Here is a 22319-nt window from a genome sequence, read left to right on the forward strand (position 1 = left end):
AACTCGCCCTGACGGAGTTCATACGCCAACAGCAAGCCGTGCATCTAGCTGCGAGCATGGAGCTTATGCAGGCAAAAGCTAAGGAGCTTGCAAGAGAAAAAGGGCTACCGAGCTGTGCCTTCAAAGCAAGCAAGCACTGGATTTATCGCTACATGTGCTGTGCTGGATTTTTCTTACGCCGCCGAACTTCGATTTCTCAAAAGGTGCCCGAATCATTCGAAGAGCTGCTTGTGGCTTTCCAGCGCCACATTATTTCGCTGCGCAAGTCCAAGAACTACCAGCTAGGGCAAATCGGCAATGCTGACCAAACACCAGTTTATCTGGTCATGCCATTGCCCCTCACCGTGCACAAAAAGGGCTCTAAACAAGTTTATGTCCGGTCCACTGGCAATGAGAAAATGCGAGTTAGCGTCATGTTGTCGTGCATGGCAGACAGACGCAAGCCTCGCCCTATGTTGTCTTCAAGCGCAAGATAGTGCCTAAAGGTGAAGAGCTGCCAAAAAATGTGGTTGTGAGATGCCATGAGAAAGGCTGGAGGAACGAGCATCTTGTGCTCGATTGGATAAAGTCCGTCTGGTGTAGGCGGCCCGGTGCACTGTTGTCGTACCTGTCCATCCTCATGCTGGATGCATTCTGTTGCCATTTGGCCGGCTCAGTGAAGAGGCTGTTGCGCGAATCTGGCACTGAACTTGCCGTTATCCCAGGTGGGATGACGTCTCAGGTGCAGCCTTTAAATGTTTGCGTGAACAAGCCATTCAAGGACGCGGTCAAGAGTGTTATGCAGATTGGATGCGCTCAGGTGAGCTTGCAGATGACCGGGTGGCTGAAGCGGGCTTCGCCAGCTACGCTATGCAATTGGATTGTGAACGCATGGGCCAGCATACAGAGGACCTTGTGCGTCGCGCATTCAGGAAGTGCAGCATCTTGAACTTGCTTGATGGCCTTGAGGATGAGTACCTCTGGGAAGACATGTCCGACAAGGAACTATCTGAAGAGAGTGCAGCTGAGGAAGACAGCGATTGAAGTGCGGAGTGCAATTAAATGTTTTCCTAACTCATATTATACGTGGATAAAACTTCTTTTTTCCATTTCGCATCCCAAAAATGTCACCTCGTACTATATGCCGGTTTGTATTATATGCAGGTTTTTACGGTACTCTCTTTATTATGGATCAACAGTAATTCAGCAAAAGATGTCCCATGGTGAAGCCAATGTTCGAATGAAAGGACTTGGTATATATATGCATATATGTATATGCACAAGCAAAAACACAATTGAAGAAAAGTAAGAGAAATAAATTTACTGAAAAGCTTTTTTTTTTAATTGCAGACGCTTGGCGCTCTTTGGCCAGAACTGGCCCTTGCGCCGTTAAAACCCAATCATCAATCAATCAAATCAAATTGCAGATGCCTTATGAATGATGTAAATGTGACTCGCAATCGGCTGAGCATGGAGCAAGCCAGATTGCATCTTGATAACGACTTCCGCTATGTCCTTGACTGAAAGTGAGGCTCCAACGGTCACATTATTCATGGGCGTCTGCGCTCTGCAGTTTTGATTTTTGGGATGATATTGCCTGGAGTTAACATTAAGCTGTAATAGTTTGGAAGCTCACCTTTCTTTCATGTGTGGAGACAGGGCTTCTAGAATGACATGCTTCATCTTGTATTAGAATCGGAGATGGGGCTCTTTTGATTAAAGAGTTAATTAATTAGCCTAGTTTGTTTAATTAATTCTTTAATTTCCTTTTTATTGTGTGCCTCTATGGCAAAAGCGATGCCAAGAAAATTGCTTAATTTTTCCAGCTTCTCAATTTCAAGGAATTTTGAAACCAATTCCTTGAATAACCTGTATACAGTAAAACATTGTTCATACATTTTTGAAAAAAAAAAAAACATGGAAAAACGTACCAACCGGGAAAACGTACGATCCGAAGCAACTAATAAATATGACAAGCTCAGCTGTAGTTGATGTCTACCTAATGCGAAGCGTTGGGTGAATTATGGTATGAGACGCCGATGCGGGTCAAACTGGTGGGGTTCCGGCGGCCCGAGCCATGTTTTATTTTCACATTGTGTAGTGATTTAGGATGGCAATGGGAAACCGAAACAAAATCAAGCTGGCCGATGACGTTGGATACAGCTGGAGCAAAACATGGCGCTCACATCATGCTGCCTGCAGGAAGGAACTGCGGCGCGTTTGTGTTATCGCCTATTAGAAGCATGCACTACTCTTCCAACGGTACTACGTCCCACGAGCTGTAAAACAGATAGGTGAAGATGCTTATTGCAATAGAGATGGCAGTGATAGCTGTGAATGTTGCTTGCGATGACCTAGGAGGAGATTTACTGGTACCGGACTAAGAAACTCAGTATGCGCGTTTTCAAGTGTGTTTTCACTTGAGACGGGCAACTACTCTTTTCGATTGCACACACTTCATGCCTTTTCTTGTTTGAATGAGATCTAGCGGCCGAAAAACGTATCATATGATCGCAGTCTTTAGCAGGGAGCAGCACTGCGTTTGGGTTATCGCCGATTAAGAGCATCTGGTAAGCTTCCAACAGCACCATGTGCTGTGAAACAGATAGGTAAAGATGCTTGTCGGAATATAGTTGACAGTGATAGTTGTGAATGCGGCATGCGACGATAGAGATGGAGATTTGCCGGTACCGGAATAAGAAACACTGCGCACCTGTGTTTTCATGCGAGACAGGCGGGCGAGTATTGCAGTGGAGCGGCCGCGGTTGATGGCCACTGCTCTCGATAGCGTGTGCCTCGTGCATTTTATTGTTTACATGGCATCTAGCAGACAGAAAGCATTTCATATGATTGCACTTTGCCAATGTATTAAACGTTATTAAACCCCACCTTCCTACACTTCATCCCGTTCAGACCACAGATATAAAGTTGCCGTCCCATCCTCCCGAACGAACAAGTATCATGATTCTTTTTTACCCCGCACATGTGTCGACTGGAACCACCTTCCTGCTTCCATCATTCAGATCACAGATGTAACTTCATTCAAAACAGCAGTCTACCACGCTATCGCTTAACGTTGCCTGCATACCATTGTCTGCATATTACATTGCTTTGTATGTACCACTCCTTTCTGTAGTGCCTTAGGGCCTTGAAAGTATGTATACATAATAAATAAATAAATAAAAGATAATGTTTTCCGGGAACATATAAATTGGTAAAAAATAAGCGTAACTCAATTGGGTCTTTGTCTTGTATTGTTCTGAATCGCAAACGTTGGTGCCATGCAATGGTACGTAATGGGATCGTACCGACGAGGTTCTGCTGTATCAAGCTTGTATAGCCACTTTTAATTTGTGGATGTATTCATAGTTAATGCTTCTTGAATGTCTACACTGTCAGGTTGCTATTTGCAAAGTGTCATGTATAGATAGATGAACTGACACTTTAGAAGCGTTAACTGCTGGGCTAGTGGTGATCTTGCATACTGAAAAGATTTTGTGGCTAACCGGTATAATGTACCGGTGGTGCTCTCTGCTCCCCAAAAGGTTGCCCAGCTAAGCCGTCGCATAACTTGCGAAAGCCAAATGCCTGGCTGTCAGAAGAAGCATGGCCAGCGTTTCGTAAAGTGTGCCACAAACGTAGTATATGAAATTCCTCTGTCCTGCGGGAAATCCTACATTGGACAGACGGGGCGTTGTGTGAACGACCGGCTTAGGGAGCATGCAACAGGTATAAAAACTAATGAAGGTGAGCGACTTGTGGATCACTGCAGGGCTTGCACCGATTGTTTTCCACGGTTCCGCGATGCGAGGATTTTGGGTAGAGACAGGCATCAGACATCGCGTGAAACATTGGAAGCCTTCTGCATCAAGAAAGCGGGTCTGAACTGCGTTAGTGATACATCGGTTTTTCTTTACAAGGCTGAGCTGAAGTTTCTATTGCACCTACTCTGATAAGACTTTGTACTCCATGTTGCCCTCTACCCATGCGCGGTGCTTTGGAGGGTTATATATGTCGAGTGCTTTCACCCTCATTAAACAGTCGAAGTAGCGCCCGTGGTATCATCGTCTTTCTTGTGTGTGTTGTTTTTTGGTGCAAAAGCTTTTCAGTATGCATAAACTGACACTGTCACCATCAGGTTATCTGTCTTTTTAATGCTCAATTTGGCATGCACATTTGACATGAAACATTTGACTTCATTTCCTACAGCTTGGAATACTCACTATGCATGATTAGAAAAGTATAAAAGCAGACGCAGAAAAGGTGGAGTCCCCTATCGTGCACTTGCTGCAGACTGGGCACTTGCACTGTTAATTTTACCCAGGTTTATTGTAAACCAGTCATGCTGCATTTCTCCTAGGACCATGCACTACCCTCCAGAGACCACCACTGTTGAGCTGGCAGTCAGGATCATGGCTGCCTTTGTCCAGTCTGAAGACAAGGTTAAAGAACTGGCTGTGCTCGAACGCTTTGCCTCGGGTGGCACCACTGAAGAGCAAGGCAGCATCCTGTCCAGACTGTTGGGTGAGAAGTGGGTCGAGAGGCTCAGGACCTTGCGTGAGCTGACAGCTGCCATCTTTCGTGGCCACCCCTGCGTCGCCTCGGTAAGGGAACACGAGCTCAAATGTCACTGTGGAAGCTGGGAAGCAGCTGTGGGCTCCCCTCGATGCAAGAGTGAGGTCATTGAAGTTGTGAGGTGGCTTGTTTGGACGAGGCTCATCTTGAGGGGCACAATGACCTGGAGTACTACAGGCTGTGAGGGCACCGTAGTGGAGGCTTCCAGAATAGTCTTGGCCACCTGGGGTTCTTCCACGTGCTCCTAATGCTTCGGGCATGAGTGTTCCTGCATTCCACCCTCATCATTCACCAATGCTGCCGGGAATTGAACACGCAACCTCATGCTCATCAGCCAATTGCCATTAGTCATTCAGCCACCAGGGCAGGCAATAAAATTGAGGTTGCTGCTAGGTAGAGACAGAACAAGCAAGAGCAACATGGTAACAGTCATAAGTGTTTGTTAGAGTACCAAGCATTTCTATAACAATCCTGAAAAGAGTAGTTGAACAGGGGTTTCATTGTTGAGGGATTGGGAATAACAATATCCCCTCTGCACATGTGCAAGATACAAACTGTGTTTACACTTTGCATAGGGCCCACTATTTTGTAGATGTCACAGGCTGCCCCAAGCTTGCCTCAAAAGCTTGAATTTAACGAACGTGGTGGCTCCCGGCTATCATGAAATCTAACCAGATCCAGTTGACTCTGTTGTCGAACCTGCTTGCCAATTTAATGGATATGTTATTTTGTAGAAAAGGGTCATTATGTCAGTACAATCAAGCCCACTTACAGCAGTCCCATTTAAATGAAACTTTCATCTACTGTAAACAGCTTTAACAACACACAAAAAGTTTCTCAAGGCATCTGGCAGAAAACTGTCCACTTGTAGCGATCCGGTCCCATGGTCAATTCTGTTACAGTGAATGGAATAAGCCACGGTGCAGCCACGTCTTCATGAGCCAGGGGAAAGCAGACAGCTGCATGACAAGATGCAGCCAATCGGTGTAGTGCTTCAATTTTATCTTAAAGTGTATAATTTTTTTCCTTTTTGGCTCAGCTAACAATACCTGAAGTTCATTGACAGAATTTGATTACATAGATAAATGGCATAGGCACAATTCACTTATTAAAGTTCGCATGAAGTTGGACACAAAGTTTGCAGAGAGTGAAATCACAAATGTGGCCTGTGCATAGAAAATGGGGCCAGAAACATATGTCAGCACAAAGAGTTCCCTGATTGAGGTCACTTCAACCTTGTTCCTGTTCATGATAACAATTAGTACTATTGCTAAACTTCTTTTGCTTTCCTTCCACCTCTTATTTCCTTTTCAAGATTTGTGAACTTTCATGTGTGTCTTTGTGTGCACGATGCTCCGCATGTTTAGGGAGCACATGCTTAATGAAATTTATACCTGAGTCATTGAAACATAAATGTGTGTTAGCCTTTCTTGCTTCTTTCACTGGCCCACGCTGCCCAATGTTTACACATGGCAGCCTTGCGTCTTGATTATGTAGTCAGCAGCTAAGGCAAAAAAATTTGATGTGAAAGTTATTTTGTGTGTATACACCTTTTAAGTTGAGCAGTGGAATCACACTGTATTTGTGAATCGGAACAGCTAATGAAATAATTCATTGTAGTACGTGAAAAAAATGGGGAATGCGGGAGATGGAAATTCAAGACGGTGAACAACACGAGCTCCTGCTCCTGCTCTCACCTTGTTCTCGTGTGCTCACCATCGTAGTAGTACGTAGTTGCTTGCTTTCTGTACTGTGTGATGGACGTTTTATGATTAGTTGTGTGCAAGAGTTAGTAACCATAACTTGAACCTCACATTGGCTTGCCTTGTTCTGTTTTCCTATTCACATTTCTCAGTGGCTAACAGATGAAGGGTTCCGATCTCTGATGGCATTTGTGGCAAAGAGTGGCCAGATCATTGGCACCAGGTGGGTGTACCCTCTTCGAACACGTTGATGGCACTTGGCTAGACCTGCAGTGGTGCTACAGGTTTCCGCTATCACCAGCCAAATTAAGTTCCTTAACCTAAAAATCAAAGCCCAATTTCTTCGTGTGCAGTGCAAAAAAAAAAAAGAAAAGAAAAAGGCATTTGAAAAATTATTACAGTGAAACCTCGTTACTACGAACACCACATTAACAAACTTTTCAGAAATCCTCTGCTAACTTCTTATAGTTTCAGTGTGAAATATTTCAGTACTACGAACTTTGGAATACCAAACGTTCCAGAATAACGATCGTTATTCAGTTTCCCTGTGGCATTAACAGCACCTCAGGATCACAACTAATATTCCGAAATCTGGGGTTCTTAGGTTGCCGTGTATCCTTCACGGCAGCCGAAACAGTAGGCTAGCAGACGACAAGGCGCAGAGACGTCACAGTGCATGGGTTCAAGAATCCTGAGACGGCATTCGAAAAAAAAAAAAAGAAAGGCGGCCGAGCAGGGGCAACGGTGCATCAGGTTTTGCGAGCACATTCTCCGCCCTAGAAAGTGTCACCTAGCAACGGAGGCGCGTCTCTTCCTTCATTCACCCTTCTTTCTGCTCGTGCCTCTTTCGCACTTCTTTTTGTGGCCATACTAGCTATGCGCACGGTGAAATGTAACCTCTGTATTCACATGGATGCCACACGGTTGCACTTTGTACTTTCCAGACGGTATCGTTTATGCGCACTTGCGCTTTGACATAGTTCACGTGTCCGCCTCGAGCGAGGCAGTTGCGGTGTCCACAGCAAAAAATGTGAAATATAAACATAAAGCAAAAAAAAACATTGCACTTTGGAGGCGAGAGGTAGCTACATTTTGTCGGTAGTTCTTTCGGCATCAGCCTCTGCTTTGCACAAGTCACTTACAATACGGTGCTTCGGTGGTGCGTGGTCGTAGAATCTATGGAAAATGGCAGCAGCGCATGTCGAGAGCCAAGAGAGACGTTCTCGTAGATAGCTCACATGGTGAACTTATGAACCGATGGGTCCAGGGGTGGAATAGTTAATTTTAGGGCTTTCACTATAACGATCTTTCAGAAGAATGAACAATTTACCACGGTCTGCAAAAGTTCGTCATACCGAGATTTCACTGTAACTGGAATGCTTATGTATTTGTTTCAAATTTTGTGGACAGTTATTGGGCAACAGTTTTGGGGCATCGCTAAGCAGATATGACTTATGGCATTAATGGCATTAATGCCAAGCTTCATTTCTGCAGTGGTAGCATGTGTCCTGAGACGAATAAGTAGCAAGTTCGCTACTGAAGTTTTGTGAAATAGTTTACTGGACATTCCCATTTTACATGCAATTAACATGTGGCCCTTTCACAAAACCACATGCCAACATACAAACTGACGCCATTTTCCTAGATTACATAAGCGTTCGACAATGTGCCATTTCACCGATCACTATTAAAACTAACCCAATTAAACTTCGGCGCCAACTTTCTGGTTTGGATTGAGAAATTCTTGTTCAGCTGATCTTGATACATTCTTGTTAATAAACTTGCCTGTGTTCTTGTGCCTGTAACATCTGATGTACTCCAAGGTTCTGTTCTTGGTCTTCTCCTATTCCTGATACAGTATATTTCCGTTAAGTCGAGTCCAGTTAACTTGACTCTAGTTAATTTGATCTTTCATTTGAGTCGGTCCCGACCGAAAGTCACGGCCAGCGCCCATGCACTTCTGTGTACCCAAACTTGCATTATATCAACAATAAAATCAGCCTTCACTGGATAATTCCAACCTGACCAGTCAGCATGCATGTGTCTGACCCATATGGTGATTAATTTAAATAGGAACCCCATTACTTATTTATTCAAATAACTCACAGGCTCCTTTACATGGGAGCATTGTGTGAGTGTGACAATATACATGCAAATCGCATAAGCATAAGAGCCAATACATCGATTGAAGAAAAATGTTATATAATTGTTAGCAACAAACACCAGACATCATACTCTTGAAATCAAGGAAATCAGTTACACAAATTTTTGGTTTTTAGAAATGTGTACGGAGCACAACTTGGCTCAGAACATAGAGTTTCATATTAGTATACCTAGAGGCAAATCTGGCGCTGCGATCGTTCAATCATCATGGGAATGATGGGAAGTACAGGCTTCGGATTGACATTCTATTGACTGGCGAACTAGTCTACAAGTATTTTTTGGCAGTTTTGGTTTCGCTCCAAGTGCAATTGCTATAACCTGCAGTGGGAAGTGCAACGCAAAGCTCTATCTGCCTTTGTTATGTTGCTCGGAGTGGCGATAGTGCGCTGGGCCAGCGACTGGGACGATGCTTGTGTCGCGGTGTGGCGTCGAAGCCCTGACGAGAAAGCGGCGGCATCGTAAACTTTGAAAGAACATGTTTTGAGCGTTTGGACCTTGGTTTGTTAAGTGTGTTAGGTTAACACTGTAGCGTTACGTGCTTTATGAAACTTCAGAATAGGAAAAAGAAGGCACTACTGACACAAGGCAGTTGTACTTCTAGTGGCTTGACCATCAAATTTTATTGAGAGCTTCATTATGCATTGCTTGTTAATGGGCTCATTAAAATGCTTTAGGACTTTGAGAACACAAACTTACTTGTGGAAGGTTAGGCTGCTGCTTCCTCGCTGTAGTCTAGTGTCGCAAAATGGGTAAGTGCAAAGCCACGCCATAACGCTTTGGAAGCGGTACGTCAATATAACATATGATGACGAAATACTCGTAGGAGGCCAATAGCGTCCTAGCTAGCACTGCAGCAGATGTGTTTAAAAGTACTTGAAGACGTTCAGCAATTCTGACAGCCGACACAGCCTTTCGAAATAGCGAAAGAGTTCGCAAGTGCGTGTCGTCTGCGAGAAAAGTCTCGCGTTTGCAGCGAGCAGGCGTCGTAGCAGACGACACTTGTAGCATTCCGCTCAAGGGCGCAACGCTTTGTCACAATAGATTTTTATTTCCAAAAATACTTGATGAGTATTTTTATATAACTACATGCACAGTTGTTTTGCTGTTGCAAAAATGAATAAATAATTATTTTTTGGCGTTAAATCGGGAACAGAATCGCACAAGTATGCATACCCTGGTGTGTCCTGGTGACAAACCATAGTAAACCATGCTTCCATTTCAAAGTGATACAAAGTTTATGTAGCGTATTGTACATTATATAACATATTGCAGAAATATAATTAGATTTTACGCGATAATATTTGAGTATAGCTTTGTTTACTGCGCCACAAGCAAACGCCACTAGTCTAAAGACTGAAGTCAATCCGAAGCCTGTACTTCCCATCATTTTCTCATGTAGGTTGAGGCAACGCTCATGAGAACCTCCGTAGACACTAGCGCCACATTTCCCTCTAGGGTATTTGTTTAGAAACTCTATGGCTCAGAACTAAACATGAGCATAGTTTCATACATGTAATACAACATTAGAAAACATTTTGTTTTGGTAACAGGACATAAAGAAAAGATATTACCGGTAAGTAAGTATAGCGGTTATCATGTCTCTAAATGCGCTAGTATTTCTGGTGTTTGTGACATCGTCAGCGGCAGTTTCTGTCTTGGTGGAGCTTAGGGGACAGTGAATGCATTAAAACACACCTCGCCTATCAAAAAGAACTTATCTTCAGCCTTGCCTGCATATTAAGCAAGTACTGTACAGTGGAACCCCGTTCATACGTTTTTCACCGGACCGGGGAAAAAAAACGTAACAGCCGGGAAAACGCAACAGTGAGGAAAGCTCCGAAAATGAATGAAAAAAAGTGCAGCTTCAACTATAGACAATTTATTTCCACAGAGTGCGCTTAGGACTTAAAAAAAAGTCCAGAATTGTGGCTTGCCGTTTCTTTCGCTCGCTAGAAATCACCACACGTTTCTCAATAGCCTGGAAGGCCGCATTGCTGTCAGCGTCGCTGTGAGGTGCGACGTACCTGCGGAGGAGGTCCAGAGCCGCAACGGCTTTTCGAAAGCTACGATTTGGCAACTCCCCGGCATCATGCGGCTCGTGCATCGCAGTCTGCGACTTCACTCGCGACCGAGATCCCAACGATCTCGGCGATGCTCTGACACTCTGACGTCCCGACAACAACATTCACGGCGAGGTAGTCGTCGTATGTGACCGCCATTTTGGCTTTTGGCGAGTTTTGGCCGGGCTTGGCTATGGAGCTGGCTGCAAGAAGCCGCACGCCAATTCGATGGCGGCCTCTCGAACTGGCGTGCGGCTTCTTGCAGCCAGTTCCATAGCCAAGCCCGGCCAAAACTTGTCAAAAGCCAAAATGGCGGTTGGAGCGCGTTGCCTACTTTAGCCCAGGCGGATTCGGGGGGCTAAGTTGCGACGTATCATGCGGGAACGTTTTCACAGCTACGACGTAACAGCGGGGTTCCTTATACATTGGATCCTATGGAAGCTATGCCGGGACCGGATGAAAACGACGTAGCAGCCGGGAAAACGCAGCAGTGAGGAACGTAACAGCGGGGTTCTACTGTAATTCACAATGTATGATTACGGTGTTTACACTATCATAATGCACATCTTCTCTCTCTATCTCTCTCTTTCTCCCTTTTTTTTTTGTTTTCAAGAAAATTAGACCAAGAAATGCCTGTGTGGTGCATTCGATATGAAACCAAAACCACCTTCAGGTCATTCCATGAGAGATCATGCATGCATGTCTGTTTGATATTTTTTTCTGTCTGTTTCTTTTATATGTCATGTAGAAATATTCAGACTGCACAGAACTGACAATTTTATTCCCTAAAAGCACTCCCAGCAAAGCAAAAAAAAATATTTGAAGGTGGCGGCGTGAGCGACCTCCCATTGATTACAACAATATTTTCCGATTTCACGGCTGAATTAAATGCAAACTAAAAACATTGTGTCGAAAAACTTTTCTGCTCATTCTGTACGCTTCACAGTAAATTAGTTCCATGTGTTTTTTTATGCTGTCCACAAACAAAAGAAATGTAAACAAATTCCAAACATGGCCCAAATCAGAAAAAGATTTGTAACTTTGATGCATCTTGGCATATTTTCTATTTCACACAGAAACTTGAAACAAGTGTCAAACATAGAATGTTCTCTTTGCAACATTTATGGCACATATTATCTCCCTACATGAAATGCAAGAGAAGAAAAAATAGTTAAATAAGGAAGTTTTTTTCAAAAAATCTAATTTTCAAGAAATAAAACAGAAGAAAGCTCCAGTTCCAATTTTTCGAAAAATTTTGGGTAGAAGTCTGCTTATGTCAGGCAAATGTGGGTGCGATAATATGTTTGCTCGTCTGCTTTATTCCCGAAATAGAACAGGCCAAGGCCTATGTTGAGCATGCTGGCTTTAGTGCCGCGATGACTCATTCCGGTTTGTTAACAGTTACTCTCTTTTAAAGAAAAAGAAAAGACAATGGTTGCCACAAATGAAGGAAGGTTTACCTAGGTTCTTTAGTGCGGCAAGAACAGAGAACATGCTTTCTGCCTTGTTTTCTGGAATGCAAGAGACAATGAACTCAACACTACTTGGGGTGCTCGAACAAATTTATTCATGCCCTTTGCAGTTAGTATTTAAAAGGGTTCAGTCACCATCAGCTGACTAGCAGCAGTTCTAGCAATGGACAGTGCATGACCACTGGACTAATCGCACGTGCACGTCCACACATGCCATGACTGAATTCCCGGCACAAGCGGCACTGACTTCTGCTGACGCTGCTCTGCAATGGCTGCAGCAGGTGCATCTTAAGCAGGGCCACATTCTTGAGGTTTCTGCTAAGTTGGAAGACCGCCTCATGTGCTGACTGAATGGAGGCGGCACTTTCAGACCTCAGGTTGTGCAGGGAAGCTTGGTGCTTAAGGAGTCGACCTGCACCGTCATAGGCATTCTTCCCATGCGCAGTACCGGAAAATATCCACCTTGCGGACGTATACTTGGAGTGGCACAACTCATACAGTTAGTACCTATTTTTGAAATGACTTGCTACTGGTGTACGTCGCTGGTGTATTTTACATGACAGTAGATGGGTGCTTTTTCATCGAACACTTTGTGCACTCTACCTAGGGCACAGGAGGCTTGTGCTGCATTGTGATGCACGTCATCGTTTATGAGAGCAAGCCAGTATGCCACTTTCCTTGTCTTGGTGCCACAGGTGAAAATGGAGATTTGTTTCTTGTGTCAACGGTACGATTGTGTTTCATTTGAGTGAAGGACAGTCCAGTTCTCAGCAAAATCAAAATGCAGAACAATGCTTCCACGTTGCTCGGACTTTTTTTTCTTCATCAATAGCTGCGGCTTGAGTGTGGCGTGTTTATTAGTGAGGAATCCATTTGGTCACCCATTTGCCGAGCTCTTTCACAAAAATGGTTGGAGACGACGACTTCTTGATCAAGTCACCACTTTCCCAAATAGAAAATGTGACTTCGTCCTCGTCGTCCATTGCCGGACTGGCCAGAGTGAGGCTTTCACTTCATTGACAGCGCTTGCATTCACCTAATGTACAATGTGTGGTTGGGGAGCTGCAGAGGCATAATGCTTTCGTGCCTTCCAATGAGATTTCCATGCCTGTTACATTCTCAAGTGCGGAGACACAAAGATTGGCATTAGCGCAATGAACGCAAACGAAAGCCTCTTGTTGTGGTGCGAGTAGCACCCATTTTGGATGCAGGTTGTAAAACTTTGAGAGGGTGATGGCACTTTCGAAGAGAGCTGCTTTGAATATCTGGAACGTCTCGCAGGTAGAATGTGTCACACTTTAAAGTATACTCTCTCTGGTCGTTCGGGATGATTGACACAGTGTCCTTCTTGTTCGGGCTCTGCCAAGAGCACCCAAGTTCATCCTTGGTGAAATAGTCGAGTGCACCTTGTACATCTAATGGGCTTAACCTTGACTTCATGTACCGATCAAAATCTGACGACATTCCATGCTTCTCGCGCCAATTTCAGGCCTTTCTGAGCATGTACGTTGTGACAGCTGGGATTTCCTCTTTAATGCATTTGTTTTCAACTTCTCGTGGCACGGTGGTTAAGAGACAGAGGCGCTCTTGATAGGACCTTGAAGCCTGTTACACTTGCTTCAAGCTGTTTAAAGGGACACTAAAGGTTACCAGAAAGTCAAGTTAAAGTGATAAAGCAATGCTCTAGAACGTCTAAGGCGTCAATATAATTGCAAACAGAGCTTTAGTAACCGAGCAATTGAGGTAAATGCATGACACGATTTGAGACCCCCCAGCGACATTCCGGTACTAGCCCAATGACGAAAGCACTCCTCATCATAATTTATGTCACTAGTACTCAACTACTCGTATTAAAAAGATAATTTCATTAGATTATAAGGCAGAAGAAAATGCTACTTGTCTACGTCTATTCGATTCTAATAAAAAATAACATTTTGATGTTACCCTTGAATAGTATGGGTGATCGAAAGGTTTCATTTTTGCTCGACTCTGCGCGCTCGACTTTGCGCCGCGCGCTTTGGAGTTTCAGTTGTTTCTTTATCGCGTCGTGCTGCGGTGGTCCTGCTAGCTCGCGAAACTTGCATTTGGAACAAGCAGCGAGAATGCCACGTCCATGTGATGTCATGAGATGCGCGAACGGTCCATGGGACTTGGCCAAGGGCAGTTGCAGCAGCGAATCCAATGTTACTTATCACTGTGTGCCAACGACTCAACCTCTCCGTTCGAAGTGGTTAAGTGCCGTACCTCTGCCACAGCGCGCTGGCAAAGAGCCGAGAAATCACGTAGTGTGCTCGCTGCACTTTCCTCCAGAGGATTAAGAGTTCAACGCCGACTTACTGAAGTCGCGTGAAGTGCCTTTCAAAGCAGGCTGTCATCGTAGTAGTACGCAACGACACCGGCAGCACGAGCCCTCAACAGCAGGTCACGTTCATCAGTGCTTAAATCGCTGAACTCGAGCCCAGCGTCGCAAGCTAATGTGTCATTGTCAGGGTCATCCATTGCAAGGAGCGTCGAAGTTGGCGTCACAAAATAAAGAACTAGCTTATCGTCGTGCCCTTTCCCTTCCGCTAGCCACCACAGTTCCGCTTTCGCGCTACTGTCGGCTCTGTTTTGGCTCTGTTTGTGGCCGCGCGTTTGCGTTTTGTGCAGAAAAGCTGTAGCGCCGTCTGCGGGAGTCGTTTTACTCACCGACGGCGCAACGTCACTATGAGACCATGACGTCAATAGTCCTCGATCGGAGGGCGGGTGATTTGAACTGCGCTAGAGGTACGCAGAAGCTTCAGAACGCATTTTCTCTTACAATAAGTCTCTTCTTCGCACGAAACAAGCGTTTCGAGGCTTCTGGGATTGTATTTCAACAGTCCACATTGACTCAATATTAACCTTTAGTGTCCCTTTAAGCAGCCAGTGCATGCATGACATTCTGTCACAAGTGGTTCAGGTGTACTGACACTTCCGTATGTAGCGCTTAAAGTTGAGCATATCTTCGTCACCACGACGCTTTCAATCTCGACCCATTTTCTCTTTCCGTAAGATCATCTGTTGCGTTTGTGAATGGAAGATGGCTGTTTCAATGGTGAAACATAAGAAAGGTGGATGTACTTGTTCAAGTCGTCGATCGCTTTTTCTTCCTGAAGGAATGCCTCGTCTGCTTCATCGCGGGTGTCAGTAGATGAAGACAGGATTTCCTTGAGGCACGTAAAGCAGTGCTGCCAGATCTCGGCGTTGTCGCGAATATCCTCAGCCTCTGGCAATAGCTTCCGTAGGGAGGCAACATCCAAAACGTTTTTGTAACGACAACACGGGCCCGTGCAGGCCTTTTGCCATGCTGTTTATGCTGTACGCGTTTGCCTTGAAAGCCAGTCACCATCTTCGTGGCTTCCGAAATCCGTGTGCGGGCGTGTGCTTATTCGAAGGCTGTATTGTCATCGCAGTTCGACTGGAGCGGGGCGCATGCTGCTGTGCACTCACTTTGGTCGTGCTTCCGTGCTTTAGTACTTCGCGTGCACTATCTCTTTACCATGATCAGGTTAGGAGCATTCATTGTAACAGTGTGGCGATTAGAAAAACGTTTGCTATAATCTGGAAGCAATTTCTATAGGCATAATCAGACAATGTAGATGCACTGAAATGTGGTCGTTATAAGCGATGGATCGTTACATCTGGGATCATTATAAGTGGGCTCAACTGTATTCAGCCACCATTTCCACTTACAATTAACGCATGGCCCTCACTCCTCAACGGCTGCGGAGCGCCTGACCAAGGCAGCGGTCAGACCTGCAACATGGCAGAGGGTGCTAAGAATCTCTGGATCTGGACAGGCTGCCACTGGAAACTGAACCTGATAGCGTTTAACATGAAAACTCTCTCGAGTGATGCTAGCTTAGCAGGGTTCTTTGAAGAATTATCAGGTATTGTCTGGGACAATTGTTGGCCTTAGTGAGGTTACAAGAGCTGGTGAGGCTTATAGAGTGCTGACGGCCACGTCCTCCGCTACAGAGGTTGTCCAGATACAAGAGAATACAGGGTCATATTTTTAATTCTTAAGGACATAGCGAGCAACATTGATGAGTTCTACAGCTTTAATGGGAGGGTAGCGGTCGTCGTAATAAAGCTGAATAGGAGATACAGATTAAAGGCAGTACGAACCTCCGTGGTGATGGTGATAATGGTCACCATGATGGTCATGGAGATGAAGAAATAGAAAAGTTTTTTTAACATGTTCAATTAGCAATGAGAAAAGTACAAGGTTAGTACACTGTAGTCATGGATGACTCCATTGCAAAAGGGGGGGGGGAGCAGGCTGGGGAACAAGCAATTGGCAACTACGGCATCGATTCTAGGAACACTAGAGGAGCGATGATGGTAGAATTCGTGGCAAGGAATAGGCTGCGAATAACAAACGCCTTTTTCAGGAAGTGCAGTAACGTGAAGGGGACCTGCAAGAACCCTAATGGAGAAACAAAAAAATGAAATAGATTTCATACTCTGCTAATCCCAGCATAGTGCAGGATGTAGAAGTTTTAGATAGGGTAAGGAGCAGTGACCATAGGTTAGTGAAGTCTAGGATTCCTCTCAGTTTGAAGGGAGAAACAGTAAAATTGGCCAAGAAGAAACAGGCCAACCTAGATGCAGTAAGGGTAAAAGTAGGCCACTTCAGACTGGTACTTGCAAACAAATGTGCAGCCTTAGAACAGAGAAATGACGATTACATTGAGGTAATGAATGAACCCGTAACTAGGCTGGCTTCAGAAGAAGCAATTGAAGTGGGAGGTAAGGCACCAAGGCAACCAGTAAGTAAGCTCTCCCAAGTAACAAAGGACCTAATAAAGAAAAGACAAAGCATCAAAAATCTCCAACTTAAGAAAATCGGGATTTGATGAACTGTAAACTTGATAAACAAGAAGTAAGTTAGGTATATTCAAAAGTAAATTGCTGGTTAAAATTGCAGAAGCCATAAAAAATGGCCACGGCATGTAATCAGTCAGAAGAAAACTTGACATACGACTGGGCAGGATGCAGTGAAAGATAAGCAGGGTAATATCATCAGCAATTTCGAAGATGTAGTAAAAGCAGCAGAAGAATTCTATACTGACCTGTGCAGTGCCGAGAGCAGCCACACTACCTTCATTTGATGTAGTGATCAACATGATACAAAGGCTCCTTCTATAACTAGCGATGAAGTTAGAGGGGTCTTGAAAGACATGACCCGGAAAAAAGCGTCAGGAGAAGATGGAATAACAGTCGATTTAATCAAAGATAAAGGAGATATCATGCTTGAAAGCTTGCGGCCCTTTGTACGCCACGCCTTGCCACTTCAAGTGCTCCAGAGAACTGGAAGAATGCCAACATTATACTAATCCATAAAAGGGAGACGTTAAAGAATTTGCCGGAACTAACAGAGCAGTTTGAATTATCCATCAATTTGAATGAAGAGATTTTGAATTGTCAGAATTTCACTGTAAGTGTATATTGAAAATCTTTCTTTTCTGGTTCAGAGCCCACTTTACGATTCTTCAGAAGGTGCTGCTAAGTAATTGCCAATTAGCACATCACTATGAATCTACAGCATGCATTGAAACTGTCCGTTGTTTGCTCTTTGCAGTGCGCTGAGTGTCTGGGTGAAAAACTGCAATAACCTTGACCTCCCTGATGTGGAACGGGGTTCCTTGGATGCATTCATTGACCAGGTGTACGAGGATATTGAGAAAGGTAATGAAGTGGCTGTCGTCACTTGCAACACGCAGTGGAAAAACACTGCTTTTCTAATGACTTGAGAGACAGAGGGAGTCAGTCTACAATCATGAGGTAGAATATTATGGGTATATAAGCATGAGGGTGTTGGGGTGCACAGAATAGAGCATTTGCATAATGCTGTCAGAAAATTTACGAGGGTTTTGTCACTGGCATGATGGCATTTGCACTAGGCCTTTTGGTAAGAAAAACATGAAGAAATGGAAGTTGGTTGGGCTTTTTAAAAGAGCAATAAATGTTATGAAAATGTCTGCAGTTTGTTAGAAAATTCGTCTAAGAAAATCTGAAAAAAGAAACACTAAACACAAAAAAATCCTTCAAACTGCACAGTTCATTATGAAATTGATTTTGACAAAATTTCCCCTTGAAGACAGTCTTCTGTAACTGCTGGCACTTTGCAAACCACAGCTGTCACCTGTTGTTTTTCCGTTACTTTTTCTACTGAGGTTATGGAGCACAGTCCATGCCCATTACAATGGATCTGCATACAGCATATAGTGGACTTCAGATAAATGGAACTCACTTAAACGGGAATGCCAGATAAACAGAACAATGGTATCAACTTTGGTTGGATGCCCATAGGGGCAATGGTAACAAACTTCAGTTACAGTATTTACTCGATTCGAATGTGCCCTCGATTGTAATGTGCATCTGTTTCCCATGAGAAAATAAAAGAAAAATAATGAAAAACAATGCCCTCAATTGTAACGCGCACTTGTTTGCGGAGGCCTGAAAAAAAAAAACACTTTTACAGTACAGTAATTGTGGCATCAGGATTAACTTGGCGTGTCTTCGCAGGCACTTCCATGCTATAGAGCAAATGCAGAAAACAGGAAGACAGATGGTGGACTAAACTAAGCATGGAGGAAGGAAAAGCTTATGAGGGAGCATCACACAATGTGATTGAAACCAAACCTGTTCGCCCAACAAGTGATCATCATGCCAGAGTGCACGGTTTGTTTTAGTGCTCCTGCTCTGCAGGCAAAACCACGGCAGGGCAGCCGAACAAGTGCACAGTGAATAAAAACTACTGGAAACCAAACATCTCTGCAAATCTCGATTCTTGCTTCGGGATCCCAACGCAAAGGTCACATGTTGGGCCAACACTGAGCAAAGGGACTGACGTCATGGACCGTTCGCTTGCCAAGGTTGGCAGAGTGACTTGATGCTCTCTCCTAACTTCTAACAGTGGAGCTGTTCTAAGTCAAGCCTTCGCTGTCTGGCGTTCGGTGTTCCGCACAGGGCCAGTTTCCGGAGCTCACCACCAAAGGGTGCGCCGAGAGTAGGAGCGGGGCACCGTGATGAGAGCAGACCAGTCAGAGGGCACGCCCGGCAGAAGGGAGGAGAGCCATATAGGAGCAAGCTTTTAGCTGGCGTGCGCCCTTTCACCCCATGGATTCCACTCGGCGTGAGTGGCAGCGGGAGCTCACATGAGAGCGGCAGCGCCAACGTCGCGCAAATCCCGAACTTTGAGAGCGAGAAGCGCGAGCATAGCGCCAGCGGAGGGAAGCCGCTACCGCAGAGGATCGAGAGCGGGAAGCGCAAGCCAACTGCCAACCCCCATTTTCGAGAGAAGGCAACCCAAGCTAAGGGCCAGCAGAGGCAAGCTAACCCCCAACTTCAAGAGTGGGAGGCCAAGAAAAGACGTCAACGCAGAGCAATTTCTTCGACGGAGGGTGCCGATGGAGGGTTCAAGAGTGAATTCCTTGACCATGAGTACGACCCCAGCTGCAAGGTGTGTGATAGACTGTGGTTTGACCACAACCTCACGCACCTGAAGAGTGTGCGCAGGCCAGAACCAAAGCTCGAATCTTGGAAAACAACAACCAGACAAAAGACTTTCATCAAAATCCCGCTAAACACGAGTTCAAGTTTGAGAAAATGACCACTAGCTTTGCTGTTTTGACAGCTTTCACTGCGTGGAACTGGCTTTACTTTTTCCTTCCTCCATGAACCTAAGCACACATACTACATCACATGGAAGCTACGGCTGGAATGTACTAGATACTGCAGCAGCTAGGCGCAAAGTGCATACGAGGGCGACCATTTTGAAATGGCAAGGACAATATGGTAGCGCATATTTAGGGTCGCGCTCGGTTCTAACACGCACGCAGTTTTTGGGCCTGCTTTATTGGAAAAAAAGTGCCTGTTAGGTTCGAGTAAATAGAATGAACAGAACCCATTTTTTTGTACACTACGGTTAAACGGAACATTAACAGAAACTTTCACTTACCTCATTGGCGTACAGAACACGAAATGTTCAACAAACTTGTCAAATGGTGATGCTTATGAATGCTGAAAAAAAAATTCACTCCATCAGGCAATTACAGGAAAGTCAATGTGAAGATATCGAGTTGCAGTGGTGCTTCTGTCATGAGGAGTTGAATATCTTAATGAAGCCATGTTTCTTTCATGAATATATATATAATGAGAACATGAAGACACTAGTGAAAGAAATTGTGGAAATTCGTTAGTTATGCTTCTGACATTAACATTCAATAGCGCAAGATCTGGGGCAGAGTGATGAGATTGTCAACCTGATGATGAAACATTTGGAAATCTTGCACTAGAATCAAAACCAGGAGCTATTACTAAACTATTTGAGGCACCATCCCAGTTGTAATGAATGTTATGTATAATAAATGATCAAACTTCATTTTAATAACCGAGCCGTTGTTCCGCTGCTCAAATGATGCGTCCCAAAGCTTTTTATGTACTGCACGCACTCTTAACAAAAAATCTTCGGAAAGTTTCATGCCAGAATTTTTCTGCTTATAACCGTTTTTCACCATCACTAGCTTATCACTGAAAAGAAGCAATTTTAAAATGATAAAGCGAGAATGCCCAGGGTGCATTCTTCCTAACCTATGAAAGTGTTCAATATGTGGACAGTCAAGGGAAAGCCTATTGAAAACATTCGCAACCTTGGAGTGCAGTGTGTTATGATATGAGTATATACAAGACCTCATAGTAGGAGACAGTACAATTTCACAGCCTGAGTCTTCTCAGTGGTTTAATCTTCCTTTGTCTAATTGTCGTATACTTGACTCTCACTAATACTGCTTTGCCTTTCTGGCAAAACTGCAGCCTCTCTCTCTCTCTCTCTCTTTTTTCTTCTTATGTGAATCCGAGTATAAGCGCTGCTGCACATGAGTGCTGTTGATTCTGATTTCAAGTTAATCCTGCTTGGCTTCATTTTGGTCACTTAGTGAATTGTACAGGGTGTCCCAACTATCATGCACCAAGACTTTAAAAAATAGCAGTTGCGTTACTCAAAGAAAACCTAGCGCATATTGTTTCCAGTACAGTGGAGTAGCCAAGAGTAATTCATTTGTTACTGAGATTTAATTCGGTAATTGCAATTAATTATCTAACTCGAGAAGTACTGTCCTAATTTTCAAAGTGTCAATGACGCATCTGTAGGCACCGAAAATGACATCTAATTGCGGTGTTTTCAGCGGCATACTAAAATTGCGCACAATCTTTTTCAACTGGCAAAGAAACCCCATGAAAAATCAAAAGTACCATGTGAGTGTGCTCCCACCCGTATCATAAAGCAGCGCCCTCAAATAAGCTGAAAAGACAGCGCATCACCTTTGTAATGGCACAGAAGCAGCACCAATAGCAGGTATCACGGCTTCATAGCTATTCCTTCCTCTCATTTCTACGTCATACTTATTATTTGTCTTTCAAGGTCAGCTGATCGCATTGATAACAAACGCCCCTCGATAACACGGCCGAAGCGCTGCTCTGACCACGCACAGCATACGAGAAGCCATGTAATAGGCATAGAGCATTTCACAATCCCGGCTTTCTTCGCACCGCATTGAAAGGGTGCACGCGAAGCTATATTTTGCTCCAGAAACTTGCTTTGGACCAAAGACAAATTAAAGTGACCATTTTTCTTTTTTTTTTTGATGGAAGTGTATACGTGCTGCAAAAACACGTTCGCTTCAAAAAATAAAAGGGAAATAAACAGAATGGGTAGCGACCAATGTGTAGAGAATAGGCAAAACAAACGTGTTCAAGAAAGTAAATATACCACTTCTATATGAGCCGCATTGGCAATCAAGATGTCAGCACAAAAAAAAGGATAAAGGAAATCAGATTTCATTATGCCCTTATTATCTATAAATTTGTAAGCTTCATTGAACATCAACTGCTGCCTAGAGGACGTGTTCAGATAGGTCTCCTTTTGAAGCTACGCAGTACTGTGCCCGTTTTATCACATCGTCAGTGGCTTTCTTCATGACCGACGCTGGAATTCTACGGCAGACATCTATTATCCTTGTTTTGAGCTAATCTGACGTTCATCTCGATCATGTAAGCACTGTCTTTCATCATCATCATCAGCCTGGTTACGCCCACTGCAGGCCAAAGGCCTCTTCCATACTTCTCCAACTACCCCGGCCATGTACAAATTGTGGCCATGTTGTCCCTGCAAACTTCTTTATCTCATCCGCCCACCTAACTTTCTGCCGCCCCCTGCTACGCTTCCCTTCCCTTGGAATCCACTTCGTAACCCTTAATGACCATCGGTTATCTTCCCTCCTCATTACATGTCCTGCCCATGCCCAATTCTTTTTCTTGATTTCAACTAAGATGTTATTAAC

General features: G+C 44.3%; 1 protein-coding gene across 4 annotated transcripts in view; it reads left to right on the forward strand.

Moving 5' to 3' along the window:
• LOC142573157 (protein-lysine N-trimethyltransferase SMYD5-like) overlaps positions 1 to 22319 on the forward strand; it is a 73554-nt gene that overhangs the window by 23049 nt on the left and 28186 nt on the right. For all 4 annotated transcript variants that reach the window (XM_075682710.1, XM_075682713.1, XM_075682712.1 and 1 more), the window contains exons 4-6: positions 4340 to 4583; positions 6410 to 6480; positions 17558 to 17664. In XM_075682710.1, the coding sequence (XP_075538825.1) occupies positions 4340 to 4583; positions 6410 to 6480; positions 17558 to 17664 (422 nt within the window). The remainder of the gene's footprint in view (positions 1 to 4339; positions 4584 to 6409; positions 6481 to 17557; positions 17665 to 22319) is intronic.

Source organism: Dermacentor variabilis, chromosome 2 (assembly GCF_050947875.1).
Source record: "Dermacentor variabilis isolate Ectoservices chromosome 2, ASM5094787v1, whole genome shotgun sequence".
Classification (NCBI taxonomy): domain Eukaryota; kingdom Metazoa; phylum Arthropoda; class Arachnida; order Ixodida; family Ixodidae; genus Dermacentor; species Dermacentor variabilis.